Source organism: Aricia agestis, chromosome 10 (assembly GCF_905147365.1).
Source record: "Aricia agestis chromosome 10, ilAriAges1.1, whole genome shotgun sequence".
Taxonomy (NCBI): Eukaryota; Metazoa; Arthropoda; class Insecta; order Lepidoptera; family Lycaenidae; genus Aricia; species Aricia agestis.
The window spans coordinates 8433250-8454160 of NC_056415.1; the positions used below are offsets into that span (position 1 = coordinate 8433250).

A 20911-nucleotide genomic window follows, 5' to 3' on the forward strand; every position below is an offset into this window, starting at 1 on the left:
GCGGGTGTTATAATGTCAGTCAGTATATCATTTTTATACGATCTTGCATGGGAGCTCAGACATGAAGCTATTTACTGGCCGTTTTGAAAATATTATCCTACATTTTTAACGCCTGTCATTTCTGAGCATATTTTCTTTTTATTTTGGGGGAGAGCAAGTCTTTAACACATAATAGCTAACGTGACCTTTAAGTTCCGGGCACTTTTAATAAGTAAGTATCTTAAAATTAATATAACTTCGATATATATTTTTTTATATTAATATAAAATATAATTTCAATATAATATAATAACGTAAAGTTTTACCTATATGGTAATCTCTCATAGATCATCTAGATTGAAAAGTAGACTTATCGAGTAGTAAGTGGAGCTTTCTTAAACATAGTTTAAAAGTTTTCGATGTTGACTTAATGTCGATCGAAGTTGCTAGAAGCTCTGGCAATTGAAGTGGAGAACAATCCTACTGAGATTGTTGAGTGCAGCCAAAATTATACGCTTCTTCTCTTAGCATTGGCTAGTCAAGAAGTTTGGTCAATATGCTTTCAATAAATTTCAATAGCAAAGTTCGAATAAGTACAAAATTTATATGTTTCGTAAGTGACATGACACGTGTACAAACTATCATTTTATGATTTGAAAGTTTGTCGACGGAATTTAAAAAGTATCTTGACTTGTAGGTAATTATATTATACTTTTAGAATTCTTATCAATATTCAAGAGGTAAGTAAGGCTAAGGTAAAGAGCTGCATGGAACATCAGCTGAATCTGGTCTACTAGAATCGTAAACGGCTTGTCACTCGTTACGTGGTGCTATCGCGACCTGCTAGCAGTTTGTCGCTACATCCTTTTTAAATCTTTTATTACTATTATTTCTTTTTTTTTGCATTGGGAAAATGCGCTTATGCATCCCCGGCAGTCTTGAGATATAAACAAGATGCAATGAGCACAAACCTGCATAGACCGCCTGCTGGATCCAGAATTGGACCGCGACAGGTTCGGCGCCCGCCGCTTGGTGGCGCCGCGACCAGCGAGCAGGTTGTTGAGCAGTGAGGGCGAGCGAGCGCAGATGAACGCGTGGAAGGACGACACCGTGAATACGCCCAGCTTGTTAAGTGTGCTCTTGGTGCCGCGGGACACGTGGGTCAGCAGCGACTGGAAATGCAGGATCAGTTAGTAGAGTCACAAGCAAAATGGCTTATGCAATAGGACTGAATATAGTACGGAGAACAAAAAAAGGTTTTTATTCAATAAATTCAAGCATTTTCACGCTAGTCTGGCTTAAAGGGGTTTTTGTTCTTTTTTTATAATATACACAGTTGGCGACTCAGACTTGCTCAAGGGGACCTTTATATTTCCTGAGTAAATAAAAAAAAAGCTGATGACTAAATTGGTTGTACAATATAGAGACAGATAAACCAAAATGTGTACAGCGTTTATTTCTATACGGGAACAAACAAAATAGCTTCACGCGGATATAGGCAAAAAAATCCAGCGTGAATATACCGGATGTCTGTGCGAAAGGATATTAATCAACAGACACGTAATACCTACGTTACTATGCACAACACGACCTGATATTTCAAATAGCATTGGATTGCTAACTGAGAAACCAATTACATTTCCAATGAAGCTTTCACATCACGAAAGCTAAAACATATGCGTCGTGTTATATAGCGACACGATAGTTGCGGCATGATGAGGGTTCGGGTAACAGATATCAACTCGGGCCGGTCAACAAATATGTCAATTTACGCGCCGAGATAACAAATGTCTTTTTCTGTTCGTCACATAAAATAATTTGCTATTTTCGGAACGTTCTCACTCCGACCCATAAAGTTAATATATCTAGCGGAATAGAGAAACAAAGGCCTGAGCTAGAGAGATGTCACTATCAGTAACACTGCGTGGTAAAAAGAGACGTGTGATACATGACAGCAGCACTCTTTTTTTGACGTCCAGTCGGCACGTGCCGCACGTTGACAATTTAATCTCATAGAAATCATGTTCAATCATGCTTGTGTAAGTGTATACGTACACATATTTTTACACACAGATGAAACCAATTTCGGTTTCGTTTGACAGCTCGAGATTGTTGCTCTATTCCGCTAGGTATATCAACTTTATGTTCCGACCCGACCGATATCCCTTTTGGCATTTCACTTTTTGTGAAACAACTTTCACAAAATGTAAAATTACCTAGCCTTACTTTTTGTGGGAGTGGTTTTGTAGTATTGGACTATGTTCCGTGATCGCGGTCACTTTTAAATTACTATAAAATAATTCGTTTTAAATGAATGCATATTTGGATATATTCACCTCAATTACGTACGAATTTTCAATTAGGTACGCGGAATCCAAATTAGATAAAATAATTTTCGATGGTCCTTTCCAATAACCGTGATTAATTGCATCGTCGATTAATCAATTGGTCACGAGGTACCTCGGTTTTGCGTCGAGTATATCAAAATTTAATTACATATCAAAATTTAATTATATTGTACTATGATATTTCATTTATTGACTTGATTAAATCCGAGCATCATAAAAGGATTAAATCTAATTTCACTAAGTTTTCTGACTATCTAATATATAGTACTTAGTAGTTGATGGTGACAGTCTTTTATGTTTAAGCGGAGTGACGCTTTCGTCGTTGTCATGATGTTTAAAACATCTATACGTATTATAAAACAAAGTCACTTTCTTCCCTCATGTCCCTTTGTTCCCTTTAATCTTTAAAATTACTGTTTACAGCATATGATTTAAATTAATATTTTCGAAGATATTACAGATTTTAAATTGCGGGAAGTCGCTTTTGCAGCGGTACCGAATAATGCGGGTAGTAATAATAAATACAAGTCAAAACTGCTGAATCGATTTTAATCATTTTTTCAGTGGCTATATATTTTATACCCGATGCGAAGCCGGGGCGGGTCGCTAGTTTGAATATAAGCATCATTACTCCTAAATGTCTCTATCAATATTTAATTTCTCCGTTAGTGAATGAAGATATTAAAACGAATAAAGAGTTGTACCTAAAATTTATATTACAAAATATAATAATCTACAGCAGTTACCTTCGGGTTGGGCAGTTCGCCGCTTTGTAGGCTGGCCATGTAGCAGCGCAGACGGAATTGTTCACAATGTAATCGCTCCAGATTCTCCTCCCATTGCAACATTTGCACCGCTAATTGTGCCCTTGTTTCCGGATCCGATACTACAGACTGCTGCAAATCAGCCATGTGCTTCAGCTTGTGATCCTATTAAATCACAGAAAATAATTGGTCCTCATTCATTCGAAAACAATGGAAAACTAATGGGACAAAGAATAAAAATCGCTATTCATTTCGCCGTAAACAACAGCTATTTTTAAACTACCTGACGGAGTTTATTCGGGTCTTATCCTTATGTATTACCCCGGATAAGATGCTCGACTTCCCATCGAAGTGAGTATGAAAAGTTGGGTTGACTTTTTCTTATCTCGAGTCCTTTTGAACAAATAATTACTCAATGTGCCCTTTGCTCTTTGACTTCTGACTATAAAGCGTTTACGTGGAACTGGTATTAACTGGTGAGACAAAAATAATAATTTGTTTCACACCACATCACTATCAGGCGTATATAATAATGGGTGACATATTCTAACCCACGACCTTTTAAACAAATAATTTCTTAATGTGCCTTTTGCTTGTTCACTTTTTTCATATTATTTATTTTACTTTATTCGGAAAACTTAGGCCGGTATAAATAGTCAGTACTCAAGATGTATCTCGGTCTCAAGACACGGTTCAGGCTCTGTGATTGGTTGGCTGTCAAAATTTGGACCAATTACAGAGCCGAACCACGTCTTGGGACCGGGTCATCTTAAGTACTATTTATACCGGCCTTAGAACTTACAGAAATTGCATTACGAGTTTCTGGCTATAACCATAACACAACGTAAAGCATTTACGTGGAACTGGAGTTATTTCATAATATCCACGTTCAACACTTAACTGAGAACTGCACAAAATGCATTTGAAATTTCTGGGAAGATGCTTATTCGGTTTCGGCTTGAAACTTACATCGTACGCAGTGATGTGACGTAGATTGTTATCTACGCCACGTCACTACGTTCACGTTGTGTGCCTCATTTTACCTCGAGCCCTTTTAAACAAATAATTTCTCAACGTGCCTTTTGCTTGTTCACTTCTGGCTACATCATAAAGCGTTTACGTGGAACTGGTATTATGTCGTCATTTTAACATACAATCCTACACATAGAATTGCACGAAATGCATTTGCAATTTCCGGGTACGTGATAAGATGTTTATTCGGTTCTGGCTTAAAATGACTACGTCGTACGTAGTGATGTGGCGTAGATAACAATCTGTGACACATTTTAGCATCGTGGCCTAAAACAGTGGGCCACGGGGCGCGGCCCGCGCGGGCGACATGAATATTAATGAGCGCGTGCCACCTGCCTGAGATCACAGCGGCCGCGATAAACTATGTGCCGTCACCACTACATTTCATACGCATATAACTTCATTATTAACGCCTGAAATGCATCAAAACAGGGCTGCGCTATTCGTGATTGGCGCTCCCGTGCATAATTTGAAGCTGACTTTAGGTTGTTTCAGTGAAACAACAGCCGAAATATTGCTCTGTTTTTAGTCAGGTAAATCATAACAAAGTAAAGTAAATAAGATCACATACAGTTGCAGTTAAGACACAATGTAGTAGACATTTAAAACTTTAATAGAACACATAAACCTTATTTAAAGCCTTCGTTATTAATGACGATATCGATACTGAAACTTTCCAATCGTAACACTAGAATAATAGTACCTATTTGATATTTATTTAAACTGAAACTTATAACTTTCAAAAGTTGGAGGCTGTTAGTAGTTGTGTATTGTTTAACTAGCGTTCAAGGGAAAACTTATTTTGTAATTATGCCAATTGTCTCTACCCTTACTTTACACGAGCTGTAACTATCAAAACGTGCTCGTTTATTTCCTCATTAAACTACTCTCTAATTAATAACTTTAGAGCGGCATTATTATTTTATTATAGCTTGACATTAAACAGTATTTATTATAACAATTATGTGGATTTTAATTAGTTACACTTTATTGTGTGAACTTTTAAGTAGGGTCGTGTAGCGGGGTTTGTCAAATTCTTAAAATTGATTACTTTTTGTGAGTAGCTTGGATTCTCCATTACAGTAGCTTCTGCTTTTAGTCCTTATTTTGGTATAAACAAAATTAAAAATAGCATAAATGAAACATTTGTTTCACGCCTTTCTTGATAAAGAATAAAAGCACTATCGTCAACACAATATTCAGTTTGTGACCTTTAAAAAGTAGAAGTCAGTGACGTCACATCCGTTACCGCGTAACAAAATTTCTCACGTCTCTAGTTAAAGCTTATAATACAACACAACAACCAGCATACCGGTAAATCACGAAACCAACTCGATTGAACAAACAAGTTGATTTATGTTTAGTACAAAGGTCTGAAATGATAGGAATTTGAACACACATCCGTGTTTGTAGGATCAACTTGTAGAGGCGGCCGCAGCGCTTTGATGCGTGTTGCGGTCGTGCGGTCCAGGAATTGCCTCGATTTGCACAAGCCACGGGGAAGAACGCTCTATACCACATGCTTACTACATTATTGCCTCTCGATGCACGAATGCTATTGCAAATAGTCGATACATGAATATTTCTGTAGTACATCGTATTCCTGCGACTTTAGTAGTTGCAGGTTATAGATATGGGGATTTAATTGAAGAGGGTTATAGATTTTTAGGGTTCCGTACCCAAAGGGTAAAAACGGGACCCTATTACTGAGACTTCGATGTCTGTCCATCTGTCCGTCTGTCCGTCTGTCTCCAGGCTGTAACTCAAGAATGGTAATAGCTAGAGAGTTGAATTTTCACAGATTATGTATTTTTGTTGTCGCTATAACAACAAATACTAAAAACAAAACAAATTAAATATTTAAGGGGGGCTTCCATACAACAAACGTGATTTTTCAAACATTTTTTGCTCGGTATCAATGATGACAACAGGTAGGCACTTGAAATTTTCACAAAGGCCATAATTATATATCTAATTTAATAATTTTTAAAAAATTAGAAAGTTACTTTTCAAAAATATTGCACACCAACTTTTTGTAGGATGAAACCAACTAACAATAATAATTAATTAATACTCTATTTTATTTATTTTATAGATCGAAGTTTCTACTCGATATAAAGTGTTAAACTTCGAAGTAAATGTTAGCGCGTCCCATAAAATTTGTGGTAAACAATTCAGTAATAAATAAACTACGAATAATATACTTTTTATTATTCGTAGTGAATAAATAATAGAACCGATATTGCCGTCATAAAAATTGTAATTGGTCACGTAATTGAATGCGATCGCGTAAATAAAATTTCACAAAAGACAGCTGTTTTAAAATTGAAATTTAATAGCCACTGTAATAAAGACTCACATGTTTTATACGACGAATTTTATTCCTTTTAAAGTATGGTATATTTTATACATGATTTCAATAAAATTTATTTGAACGTTATTGATTGATCTTCAAAACCTCATTCATTAACTTCATAACAATTAAAAAAACACTTACCGACTCTATGGCTTTCTCAAGTCTGTATATCTCCTCTTGTAGCAGGTGCAGTGTCCCAGTCTTGCCGCGGTGTCTGGCGAAGGCCGCGGCGCAGGCACTGTGGATACTGTTCACCCAGTTCTCGAGTTCCACCTGAATAAAAAAATGTATTTAACATTCTGAAAGTAAAACTACCTATTTCACCTGGTAAAAACTCCATGTTTGTACAATCAGTATAATGAATAGACTTTGGTAAAGTTAAACCTTTGTTACAACTAATTGAACATATAATATGTGCTTTAAGTGCTTTTATTATATATCATTATAGTTTGCTGTGGTGAACAATGACGGACTCAGTAGCCCCATAAAAGCAATTTTAATAGTACTTTGCTTTCAACTTTATTATAATCCAATTTTATTCAATTCCGATTAGCAAATTGCAAAAATCATTCTTCAATAATAAAACAGGTAAAATATCATCAATATCGATGATAGTTGAGGTTTAGGTACAAATGATTTCAGCACAGCCGGGCGTTAGATCCCAGCTACTAAAATACTCATTAACAACGAGCTAGCACCGCAAAATCGAATATCGAATTTCACGCTAGCGAAATGCCTAATTAATCCGAGCTTAACTTACAGAGGAGGATATTTTAATCAGTTATCCGATATTAATACATATCGAGTAATTGGGAGCCTTTAATCAATAATCCGAGATTAATCTACGAGTATTGACATACCTGACACGGCGCCTGGAAGAGATACGCGTCGCCGAATGCCGTGCTCAAACAGAATATGTAATCGCGCTTCGGGTGCTCCGGTATCGGCTGCATGATGGCTCCGTCGACGATTATCAAGTGCTTTGGTGCAGCTTCCACAGACCTCCCCTCTCGGGAGTCGCACGGGTAGAACAGTAGTGTTGTCCCTTTCAGACACACCCAGTAGCCTTTCCATCCGCGCTTGCGAGCGAGCTCGATCTGGTGTTTCTTGCGAAGCAGCCATTTCTTCACGCTCAAAAATCTGTTCATTAGAAAAAATAAATATTACTAAAACATAAACTCTAACAATATCTATACGTGTTTAAATAAAACGTATTTAACTGCAGCTTCTTTCTATGGCATACGATAAATCTCTATCCACTTTCAACACATCCTGCTGCTGTGGAATGCTTAGGGAAACGCACAATTGTTTTTTCTAGGGCAGCCATGCTCTAGATAACGAATTACACCGCCATATAACGTGTCGTATATTTACTTGTTAACTTGCACCGCGGCGCGAACATGGTACCGAGTGTTTTTAATTAAAACAAAGGTGTGTTCGCCAACTTTTCATTTTGTATACACATTTCATTTGTTAAAGTATTATACGTGTCACTGGAATTCAGAGTCAAACGTGCTTTTACATTCGCTTTTAATTAACGGATATTCGAGCAGGTACAGTGCTAGCGATGCGATTGTACTCTAGGTACTAATGGAACGGAATCGGGTAATATTTATTGGAATTTATAAATTTATTTATATTATTTACGTACAACAAATATATATTTTCATTGTGATTTCAGGAAGAGTATTAAAATTTAATTAATTCGCGTTATAAGTACAATATTTGGCTTTTATACGTTAAGTGCATAGCATACAACAAAAATACATTTCAAAACATGTAAACTTGATGGTGTAATGCTGTACCGTATATTATGAATATTAGTATAAAATTATTTTACGGAGATCAAGTCCGTAGAAGGCCGTAGGGTGAGATAACAAAGTTCGCTTCCTTGGTAACAAGTAAATTGAAAATATACGAGGATACACAAAATATAATTATAATGTACCGTAACAATATTTCCATATGTAACGAGTAAAACAACTTAATAATATTTTACGTATAACAAAAAGGCATAAATGTTACGAAGCGCTTCCAAAATTTTATAGGAAAAAAATGCTTTTTCTTCAGAGAGCTTTTTTTTGAGTTCAGCAATGTACAAGGATGCCAAGGACTTGAGCATGTATGGTGTATCTTTGAAGGATCCCATCGAAGGTACCGCATCCTGTGTAGGCGCTTTTTACGGCGGCTTTGAATAGGTCACGGGTAAGATTTCCCTCCGGTCATTTGGGATTCATGGAAGAGAAATTGTAGCCTTAAGGTTCATAAAGCACGCTGTAGGCTTAAGGAAAGTCGTCAACGTTGTAAGACAGGACTCTCTTTTATTATTCCCCTTCCCCGTCTTAAGCAATGAGTTTATACCCGAGACAACAGATTTTAATACACTTTTCTATGCAAAACTCGGCGGTCGGAAAATATTATTCGATATCTTTTCAGGTGCAGACCTATAGAATTTCATATTTTGTGAAGCCTGAAAAGTTTCACGAAACCTGTGCTTCATAAAGGAATCAAAAATGCCCGCGGTATTCGGTTTATTTGTATTTTTAACTAGCTCTTGCCCGCGACTTTGTCCGCGTCAGCAAAATGTGTTAACGACGATAGAAAATTTTTCCTTTTTTTTGAGTATATTACCTAAATAGTAATGGGATCCTATTACAAAGACTTTCAAGCCGATCTTTTTGTTTCCAGGCTGTATCTCAAGAACTGCGCTAGCTAGATAGTTGACATTCTTATAAAAACAAAATAACGTTAGTATTTGAAAGAGGCATACAACAAATGCCTGAATTTAACCTCGAAATTGCCCGCGGTATTCGGTTTATTTATATTACAAATAATTTCTCCACAGTAAAATATACTACTAAATGTATAAAAGATTGGACTTCAATAGCATCAGTTTGAAAATGTGGTAATTGATAGAGTTTTAGGGGATTAGAACGGCTCTATCAGTTTTTTAATCACGTTATAAAATTAATGTGTTTTTGTAGAATTTAGCAATTACTAAATAACAATCTGAAGATTCCAGAATATGCGCATATTTTGAGTACCTAGATACAAAGGTAGCGAAAACTCAATTTTAAAACATTTTTATTTCCTAAGAACGAATAGCCACTTTGTAAAATCCGATTTAAATCAATCAATCCCGGGAAACAAAATAGTAGAAAACATCGCAGTTTTTGCTGGAAAACTGCAACCCTGTAGGACGGGCGCATCTAACAAAGATTAAGCTTGGTATAGATTTTTTAATCCAGTCAGGTAACACAAAAAATATTGAGAAATAAATTGGTAAAATTGTGATAACTGTATAAAAAATTGTTATAATCGAATTATGTTGATTAAGACAGAACTTTATCTAAATTATTAACTCAACATTGTCTCATGTTACGACATAATGATGCACATATTGCGAATTGTAATAACGATGTTTTCATTGACAACAAAGCTTTATATTGCCGAGTTCAAAAACTTCAAAACTGCGAATTCGCAAATCGCATCTCATCGCATCGTAAATTACGACTAAAAATGACATTAAGATTCGTAAAGTCATTTTTGGTACCAGTTTTGTTATAGATTCTTGCAATGCGATGCGAATTCGCAGTTCTGCGTGGGAGCCCTAAAACAAAACTGTACCAGACAAACCTTGCAAGTTTATGGTACACTCTCAATTAGACATAAGTTATAATTTGTATTACTTAAATACATAATTAATTAAAAAAAAACAAATAACGCTTTATATGTCAATTCCATACCTTTTGACCTATGATTTTATAAATTTGCAGTAAAGAAAGCGTGATGGCTAGAGGGTTTGTCAAGCGACTTTATCAATGTTACGTCTGTTGTCTAAGGGTCAATTCATACCGTAACGCGACGCGATAGATGCATTTCTAAATTTGTATGGATTTGACAGATTTGAATTTAGAAATGCATCTACGCATCGCGTTGCGATCTGAGTTGACCCTAAACTTACCCGGCCTTCCTCACAGCCCCGGTGCAGTTGAAGGAAGCAGCGGCGGCGCCGGTCTGCTTGCCCTTGTAGGGCGAGTTCATCGCGCTCTCGCCCGGCTCCTCCTCGTCCGACACCGCCGTCGTCAGCGACATACGATCATCGTCCGATATCTGAACGTGTAAACAAATCCTCTGTGAGTAAACTGGTGTAATTTATAAGTTAGCCTGAAACCTGAGGAAGAACGCAAAACGCTAGATGGCAGTATAGAGACTAAATAATTTTTTTTTTCATTAATTAAAAATCTTATAAATGATTAGATATTATGATTTTATCACATAATGTATACAATATACAATCAATAATAATATACAATTAATTTATTACTATTTAGGCACGACTATAGGGTGAAGTTGAAAATCCGCATACTATTCAAATCAGAATTAGTTAATTTCAATTGATCAACATTAACAATGCCTCAAATTGTGTACAAATGTACAAATTTTAAAATTTCACAAATGCTGTTCTATAATTGGTGAGTCTATAAAAATAAATTAATTCAAAACACTGCACTTATTTTGAATTTATTTATTTTATTTGTCTTTTATTGATCGCTTTTGTATTATTGATCGCTGTTATCAATTTGAATACAAAACATAGAAGTGTTACACTTTGTTCGTAACGCCGATAGACTATATTATGGCGATGGAATCACCGTTTATACACGAGGTTACGATCAGTGTACGTCGTTTGATCTCAAGTGAAACACATCACATTAGGCGTATCGAGATTGTGGTCACGTCCCGTGATCATTATTAATCAGGCGCTTAGTGCTTAGCCACGTTAATGTTGTTCAATCGTACACGAGGGCAATGAATGAATTAAGCCTTTATGATTACCGCTGTGCGCCTATCCTAATAATAATGAGCGGTTCTGAATACAAATAGGTGAAATACATTTAATACTATCGAACAAAACCACCAATGGGTAAGCCACGATTTCGTTTGCAAAAATTCGTGATTGAAATCGATTCAAAATAATCCATTTATGTAGTTACTTGTAAAACTACTATGTTGTTTTAATTTTAAAGGGATAATTTAATTTAAATAAGTTTCTAAAATTAAAATGTATAATGTCATAACTCATAAATCACCTTCTTGAAAATTTAACGATAGTGCGGAAAGAGAACTTAAGTTAAATGTTACGCAAGCAACAGATATTATACGATCCGATTATTTCAGTCGATAATCTGAGCTGGTACAAGGTTCAGTGAACATCATAGCTTGAGTATTAATTACGACTAGAACTAGCTTTACTGTTGCAAGCAACTCAGAGCAATCATTCAATCACATTACTAGATTCCTCATCTAACAAGATGTTATAATTAGTTATAAAACGCAACATAATTTACTTTCGCGATATTTTTTTTGCTGGCTGATCAAAAGGCACGTTGATAGATTTCGTGCAATAAAATATATATCCACAGCCGAAAACAGCCCATTCTTTTTTGAAACTCGAAAATTTAAACTGTTTATTTCTCAATTTAATGTTATATTATTTTGACGATGTAAAAATTGGCCTAGAAACGTAATAAATCGTACGCGGTACGACCTTGTTATTTTGGAAACAGCTTAGACGTGAAAAAACTGTTCACGGAAGGATAAACAGGTCCAGCTAACAAAAACGGGCACGTACATGACCCCTTCCCTGAAACATTTCATGCCACTTTAGCACTCCCTAAATGTTGTGGGTAGTGGATAAAAAGTGACGGTTTCTTAAGCGGTCGGTAAATGGCTCAGACTTTTTTAGTAATACAGGCTTTCCATTAACTATTTATTCATATTTTTATTCAATTTTCCAAAATAATATTGTTTAATAAAAAAATATTCAATCTTTAATAATAACTTTGCGATAAAGATATTGGTGGAACTATGTAAAACTCCTTAAATAAAAAAAAAGATATTGGCGCACACGCAAGAAGGAAAATATTGAGGAATGCTAAAACCTATTTCCTTTTCAAGCTCGCTTCAAGGCGGGCTAGGGGTAACAACCTAAGCTGCTATATTTTGTGCTGTAGTCGGAATTAATGTCCGCCGTGTTAGCTCAGCTCTAACGGGATTTAATATATTCGTCTCTTTAAAACGTCCGCGACGTTTGAGAAAATTGCTGCAAGCTTCATCTTGAGTTATTCGCGTACCTGACAAGATCCATCCGTTTTTATCCTTAGATTTATTTCTATGGCGTTTGCTCTATGTAAGTTATTATGGGTTTATATAAGTGGACTATGAAAATCATAACAATATCTTGTCTATGATAACCATAAACGTATGCATGAATTGACTATTAATTATTGTGTAATTACTACGTCTCCGAAGTTTGAATTGTGTCTTTTGATATTGTATATCTAAGGAAATTATAGCACTGTATTCATATAAGTAATATCTAAATACAAAACCATTAGCACCATGATACGCATTAACTCAACGCACATTAAACCATATCTATTTCATGACTTAAAAGCAGATAGATAATATATGGCACACGTGTAAGTTAGACTGTAGAGTACTTTTGGCATATTGCCTTTAACCCATCAACCCCCAAACGGCACCCGGCTGTCGCATACCAGTTGAAAATCTATTGCGTCTGCGATTCCTATGATCGGGGTATTAATTTTATTAAAATTTAATCTTCTCACTAATAAAATTGTATTCTTAATTTTTCGTACGATTAAGAAAGCTTCTAAAAATCATTCCAATGCAATAATAATTTATTATTAGTTTTTTCTTTTTTTTTAACACGTTAAGCAGTCATAGATTGTATGGATTGTATTGTATGGATAAACATTCCTGAAAATTGAATAGTAGTTAAAAGAGGGCACAACAGGAGTTAGATCAATAATTGGGGATATAGGGCGCGGTGACTCGCTCGCCAGCCGCGTACGCCATCATTGCGTCCGACAAGTGGTTACAATTCACGTTGACCTATCTAATTAGTTAGGTTTTAATTCGTTAGGATTAAAGTCAAAATTTTTATTACCTCAAATCATAATATATCTAATTAGTCATGTTTTAATTCGTTGGGAACTTGGGATTATGATCAGAATATTTGTTACCTCAAAATGTTAATAAAATTTAATTAGTTATGTTTTTATTCAATGATTTTAAAGTTAGTATCTTTGTAACCTCAAAATATCAAACTTACTTTTACGTTTACTTAATTCATCAAAGTGCGTATAGCATATTTTGTTTCGTAGCGGATAATATAATTATAATTTAAACCTTATGATACTATGAGATCTATAAAAATAATACTTAATATATTATTTGATGTTACACTTTATTATTATGTTAAGTCTGCTAACAACTGGCTTCCAAATGCAGCATATATGTTTTACTGTGTAAACATCACTTTATAACAAAGAGTCGTTTTCAATAAAACGTGTTACACTCTGCAAAAGGCAGGTATAAAATTAATAAACATTTTTATTTTTCTTTCATTCGCCTTTGCTGCGTCTGACATATTGAAATGGTCGCGCTTCATACTCATATTGTGAGAAATATTGTATTATAATGTAGGTGTACTCTGTACATATTTATTTTTCACCTAACATGCTATAATTTGTTTAAAGTATTTAATGTATTTAATCACTGTGAGAAATGTTAGTGTGCTGCATAGCTTCAGTGCAATTTAACGGCTCTCGCGCCCTTATTTTTCAGTTCGTAATAAAATACTAAACAATTTGTGGCTTTTTTATTTCCTAAACATAAAATAGTACAGTAATTTATGAGATGATATCGTTGAAGCCAAATGGCTTTCAAACGTATCAGATAAAGACAGCGACATGGATTTGAAATGAGTCTAAGGACCTGTTTCACCACTTTCTGATAAAGTGGCGAATAGACCATTCACAACTTTTTTGACAGATTCTCCATGCTTGATCTGTCAAGTAAAGTGGTGGATAGCCTATTCGGCACTTATCAGGAAGTGGTGAAACAAGCCCTAATTCTCGTTTATTATTAAGGCTATTATGTCTTTATCTTACAAAGCGTAATAGTGAAACAAAAGTAAAAAAAAAAATTAAACAAAATGGAAGCGAATGAGTCGTGTGTGACTTTAATAAAATTGTCAAGATGGTAGCATACGGGACACAGGAACCTGCTCTCAGCTCGATGGCACTCGACGACCCCGGCGGGCCCTCACTGCTTTTCATTAAGAACATGCCTTACAACTAAATATTTTTAGAATAAAAATGTTGCCGAGATTGTTATATAATTTCACCTTGTTTCTTGGAATAGATGAAATATTAAGACTTTTATGTATTACTAACTCAATTATACAGTGTGTTTGTGTAAACACCGTTATCCTTGAAACCATCAAATGAGACCGTCAAAATGAACAACTTTTTCTATGAGAACAATGCTGGGAACTCAAAAAAAAAAAAATGCCGTCTTCATACCCATACGGATACCCGGATCGGCAATTTGTATGGGTATGAAGACGGATTTTTTTGAATTCCCAGCATTGTTTTATTATAAAGATCACTATGCGTTTTAATTACAATACTTATATTTGTCCTCATTTGGTACGAGAAAAACGTGGCACAGACAGGGTCAAACCATTGTCAAACTAAATAAATGTATACCTATTAAGTAATACCTATATTCTGGTTAATGACATTTTTTTTCATTGGTTAGTAAAATAAACTTTAAAGCTACGAAATATCAATTATGAATACGTTTGAAGTTGCGCCAGGAAATAAATATCCTGTAGTTGGCTTTGTGCGGTTTCCTGGTCGTAGAATTATGTTTATACATTTGCAGGATAAGTTTATTTACCAAGTGTACTTCGGCTTTGTGTGAAGTTTACTTCGCGTTGTTGAGCGTGTAAGTGTTAATTAAAAATATTATAAAGTAATTTTTATTTAGAAGAGTCACAAGGTCTTTAAGAGTTTGTGTTTAGTTATATCGTTTTACTAATATTATTCTATTATTACTTATTTCAACATAATATTATAATGATCAATAATATCTACAGAATGCATGGCTTTCGCATTTTCAAACGCAGAAAGGATTTAACTCTTTTATCTATTTATGATCTATTTATTTATGAATGCTTAAAATAAAGGCGAAAGTGCTATAGAGTAGAAATAAAAGCCCTCATTAGTAGAAAGGAAATTGCAGATCTCGCAGATCTAAAATAAGGTCAAAATGTTAGGTATATTTCACTGGGTTTAATCTCCAACCACACTATTGTACGAAGTTATTGTGACTTTCATTTAAAACTTCACAAGCATTTACGGGGAAATGAAAGCTGTCCCAAATCAGCACAAAATTGATATTGAGTCACTTTAATGAAAAATTTATAAACAATGTGGAATTGTTTTTTAGAATGAAAGTTAATTAATCTTTTGGTTTTATAAATAGAGATATACAATGTAATGACAATGATCTCGTTCAACCTTGACATAATACATATATGTTTTTTTTACCAACGTGTAGAGATATATTATATAACACAGTACGTATTTGTCAACTGTACAATGTACATACGTACCTTACGTAGAAACGCTTCATTGCATGTCTGCGCCGTTCCCTTCCAGTGATAGTGTCGAAACCGGACGTTTCCGAGAAGTTTAGCCCCTTGAAGGATGGACACCTCGTAGACGATGCGGCGTATGTTAAGTACATCTGTGCGCTTCTTGTATTTGTTCAGTTTTCGACGACGCACGATACGCTCGTCCGGCTCAGAATATTCCCCTGTACTAGTGAGCCCCTCCTCCGCGGCCCAAGCACTCAGGACGCCCTCGATAAAACTGAACAGCTGCTGCACGTTCGGTTCTAATTTGCTGGGAATATATAGGTACGGGGAGACCGTCTTCTTCGGTACCAGCGCCTTTTCATCGGGAGGCTCCTCCTCAGGGGGTGGCGCGACGCCGTGGTAGGGACAGTTGTGGACTTTGTGGTGGTGGTGGTGATGATGGTGGTGACGCTTGGGCTTGCGTTTCTGCTCCCTGGACGCGCCGCCCCCGCCCTCCCCCTTGTCGGCGGTCTCCCCGCCGCTCGAGTGCGAGTCGGCGCTGCGCTCTCTTGTCGGTGCGGGCCGGCCGTTCGCCGCGAGTGCCGCGAGAGCACCGGCGGCCAGGCAGCAGTGATGCGCGACGCAGCAGAAGCGGGCGTCGCCTTTGTCGAGCCCCGTGTGGGATTTGTGGCAGAAGGAGATGTCGGGCACCCTCGCGCCGAGCGCGGCCAGGTGCGCGCGGTCCGCGCAGACCTGCATGAGGAGGTTCTCGCCGAAGTGCACCGTCTTGTGGCGGCGGCGGCGCAGGTGCATGACGGTGCCACTGCCGGCCAGCGAGGGCGGCGCGGAGGCGGAGGCGGGCTTGCCACGGTCCGGCGCGCGCGCACATCGCGGCGGCGGCGCGCGGTGCGTCTCCACCATCATTGGCGACGGGTGGCGTCAGCGGCCGCGCGACGCCGTCACCTCATCACCGCCGCTCCCGTCCCGCCCGCTACTTCCGCGACTTCCGCTACACCCGCTACTGCCGCGCGCTTGCCGAATTGTACGCACCCTAAGTCACTATACACATTGCGCCTCACTGTTCATAGTCATTTTGAAAGTCACTCGATAGAATGTTCGAATATTGGACAATAACTTTGAATACCGGTAGCATTTTTATGACGATTTCATGCTTAAGTTGGAAGGAAAATGTGTTAATGTAACAACTTTAGTTTTTTGCAGCTTAGCTTCTTTTTATGAAGGTTTTTTAAATAAAAACAGAATGCTATATTTAATAGTTTAGTTTTTTTGTATTTTACGAAACAAATAGACATCATTTATTCTAAGACACATAATCTGTGAGACTATAACTCTTCCTAAACGAAGGAGCTTTTTACCATGCGCGGTACATTACATCACATTAATATGCATGAGATTTTTTGTTTATGTTTTAGATGCCAGAATATGGAGCACCTCCCTAGTGAAGCGTATTTTGCACATTGTCGTTATTAATCAAAAGTATGACCTAAATCCCTTAAGCAGGGACTTAACTTTGTTTGTTTAAATTTATTAGGTACCTAATTTATTTTGTCATTTACAATTAACTTTTGTTTCTTTTGTTAAAACAAAAAGTTCACGCCATAGAAAAGTTTAACAAGACCCAAGCCCAAAATCCTATGAATATTCATCAAAATGTCGACAAGTTAAAAAACTTTATCTCTGCACGTAGCCGGAAACGGATATGGCGTTAGGATTATAATAAACGTCCTCCATAAGCCTCCACACTTATAAAGGTTACCGTTAATTGAGGTTAAATGAATTTGCCACGGACAAATTGGATAAAATTGACCTAAAACAGATTGCTCGTAGCGTTTTATCCTTGAAACAGTTTCTGTGCTGTGACGTACCAACCTCAATATGTTACGGCAAAAAACTCATATATTTTTAGTCTTTTGGTCTAAAAATTTCCTACAAAAATAGGATTTAATAAAGTCTACGCAAATAGAAATTGAAAACGTTTTAATTAATGTAAAGAAATACAAATATATTGTGTACAACGTTGTCGAAAAATAATTATAAATTTTTTGTAAGCGTTTTAAAAAGTCTAGCAGTAGTCATGCGAATGAGTAGCAATTTTTTTTTTATTTATTCAGTTTTGTTTCAAATAATATTCTTTTTAATTAACTTGCTAAGTTATTCGGTACGAAACACTCATATGGAGTTGGGTATTTACTTTGCATGGTAAGTAAATAGTAATTTTCAGAACCATGTATTTTATCACAGTATAGCAATATGACATATCCCTACTAATATTGCTATACTGTGATTTTATGTAGAGCTACATTAATTTTTATTAATCCGGAGTAAATTTTTGAGAAACTTGGTTGGAGAATATCAAATGTAATAATTTATTCATGTGTAAAGTATAAAATGATCTCGCGGCCTAAGATAAATATAGCATTTTAAGTAATTCAATTAGGTAATGGATATTGAATTAAATATTGAAAACTTGAATGCGAATTTTGACTGGTGGAACCTAATAATATAATTACTTTAAGGTGGTGGGTTGAATTACAAAATGAGAGCGTGAAGCTGTCCACAAAAAAGACACGATTAAAACTTTTGAATATCGTGGTGGAGGTCATAAGTGATAACCACACTTGCTTGCTTTTCACCCGACTGCCAGGAGGGTTATTTATTAAAATTGGTGGGTTTGTGGATTAAAAATTATATATCCATGCTTAATGTTATAAATTCGAAAGTGTTTTTGTCTATTTGTCTGTTTCTGACTTCTTCAAGCTTGAAACGCTGAACCGATTATAATGAGGTATATAGATAGAGAGAGAAAATATAAATAGGATATTACACTCTTTGGTAAAATGTCGTAACTGATACGGTTTCGGAATAAAATTTAGGAGTTAAAAAAAGAGTATTTCCTATTTATATTTTGATGTACTATCCACAGTAGACATATAATTCTGTCTACTCTGTACTATCGATTGGCACATGTTTCATCTCTTGCCGCCAAAATGACTTTTTTTCAAATCGCGAATTTGTATATACCAGGCTTCATACTAAAATGTCACGTGGTTTAGTCTTGGTTCAATAAATGACAAGATTTGAAAATAATGTTTTATTTACTTCACCTTCGAATCTTGAAAACGGTTTTATTCAAATCCTATTTCCGTTGTTATTTGTAATAACCACTCTCCCCGCATCCGCTGAAAATCTGAATAACTTAACAAATTAGGACTGAGTTTTTAAAAATAGCGCTACGAAACGGAACAAATTTTTTTTTTATTTGTTTAAAAATATCGACATAATCCTAAATCTAAGGTTTTCTCACTTTACCACTCATGTTTACTTATAATGTGATGACCAGTTTAACCACAACCCTTGTAGCATATTAAAAGTAAACTACGAGGGTCATGCTTAAACTGGTCAGACTGTAAGGAACTATGAAAATAAAATATAACTATGCTTATAAAGCACGTAAGTATATAATGCAATATATTTCACTGCTTCGTCTGCGCGATTAAGAATTATCGTGAGAGATCCGGAAGCTCTTGTAATGAAATTTAATATTCTTTTTATTATTTTACTTTGAGGATAAAAATTCATCGTTTATAGGACTTCCGGGCACTTTCTCATCAATTAATTATTACAGAATATGCCGTTTAAAATTGCAAAGTCGATAATTTATTTAAACCTTATTAATTCAATTGAATTTTGTACTGGAGCATGCATTTTATAAGATTTATTCCTAGAACGCTTAGTGCTTACTGTACTTACGCTTACGCATATATTATGTTTTCTTGGAAATATTTGATGAAACTGATACATTCATTCGTAAAAAAATCTTGCCCACTCGAGAACCTTCCCTGATACTAGTTTAGTATGGCCTTCCAGAACCCAAAGTATTTCCATACCAATTTAACATAAAATCGTTTTGGTAATTTAAGTGTGAAGATTATATAATTTATATTTTTTTCGATCATAAAAAAGAAATCTATTGACGACCTCTGTGGCTCAGTGGTGAGCGCGTTGGTAACTCAAGCCGGGGGTCGCGGGTTCGAATCCCGCCGACGGAACAAAAAGTTTTTAATGTTCCCGGGTCTGGATGTGTATTAAATATGTGTATGATTCAATAAAAATCTCAAATATATGTATAGTATAAAAGTATTAAATATATTTCCGTTGTCTGGTACCTGTAACACAAGTCCTTTAGGTACTTAGCACGGGGCCAGACTGACGTGGTGTGAAGCGTCCATAGATATTATATTATATATTATATTATTATAATATAGTAAGCTATATTATTATACAGTCGAGCATTGCTAATACTACGTTTATATATCATCGACGTTTCTATACTTTAATGCCTCTTCGATAATATAGTTGGGAATTACTGGACAAACATTTGATAAAACTATGCGTTTATTTCTAGTTATTAATGGTTTTATCTCCAATACGATATTTTTAACTGTAATTTTCTTTTTGTCTTCAATAAGTTCGTCTGCTGTTTTTTTCGAGTCTAAATAAATACAGATTCTAGCATTCGATATTCTTGAAACAAATCTTATCGAAGAAACAGGTATCAAGGCGGTCAGCGCAACGAGGTATTCTCTTATGGTTATTTCATCGATTGAGTCTATTATAATCGCCTGATCTTTCTTTGGGAACGATAACGAAGAGGTGACATTGGCGTAACTTGTTTGTTTAGGTACTTGCTGAGGTTTCACGGTGGCTTGAGACGAAGCGGTAGGTTGAGACATAACGGTGGGGTAATATTCTTTAGTGGGGTCGAACATTATAACACAAAGGGACTCCTGTTGCCAGGAGTGCCCTTATCAGTTAGGTTGTAAACATTCGTGTAAAAACAATTCGTATTTAACTAGCACAATAATTACGGACAAGTCGTGCGTCGCAGATCACACGTGCGTCCGCTGGGACAACCCGCGCGTAACTGATGTGACTTTTGTCTTGTGGAACCTAA

General features: G+C 36.0%; 1 protein-coding gene across 8 annotated transcripts in view; it reads right to left on the bottom strand.

The window, feature by feature from the left end:
• LOC121731312 overlaps nt 1-20911 on the bottom strand; it is a 160148-nt gene that overhangs the window by 39564 nt on the left and 99673 nt on the right. For 7 of the 8 annotated variants that reach the window (XM_042120700.1, XM_042120699.1, XM_042120697.1 and 4 more), the window contains exons 20-24: nt 10444-10592; nt 7340-7619; nt 6621-6752; nt 3074-3256; nt 951-1151 (exon numbers count right to left, since the gene is read on the bottom strand). In XM_042120700.1, the coding sequence (XP_041976634.1) occupies nt 951-1151; nt 3074-3256; nt 6621-6752; nt 7340-7619; nt 10444-10592 (945 nt within the window). Of the gene's footprint in view, nt 1-950; nt 1152-3073; nt 3257-6620; nt 6753-7339; nt 7620-10443; nt 10593-15972; nt 17108-20911 lie in introns of all 8 variants that reach the window. The other variant, XM_042120698.1, reaches the window with a different exon arrangement.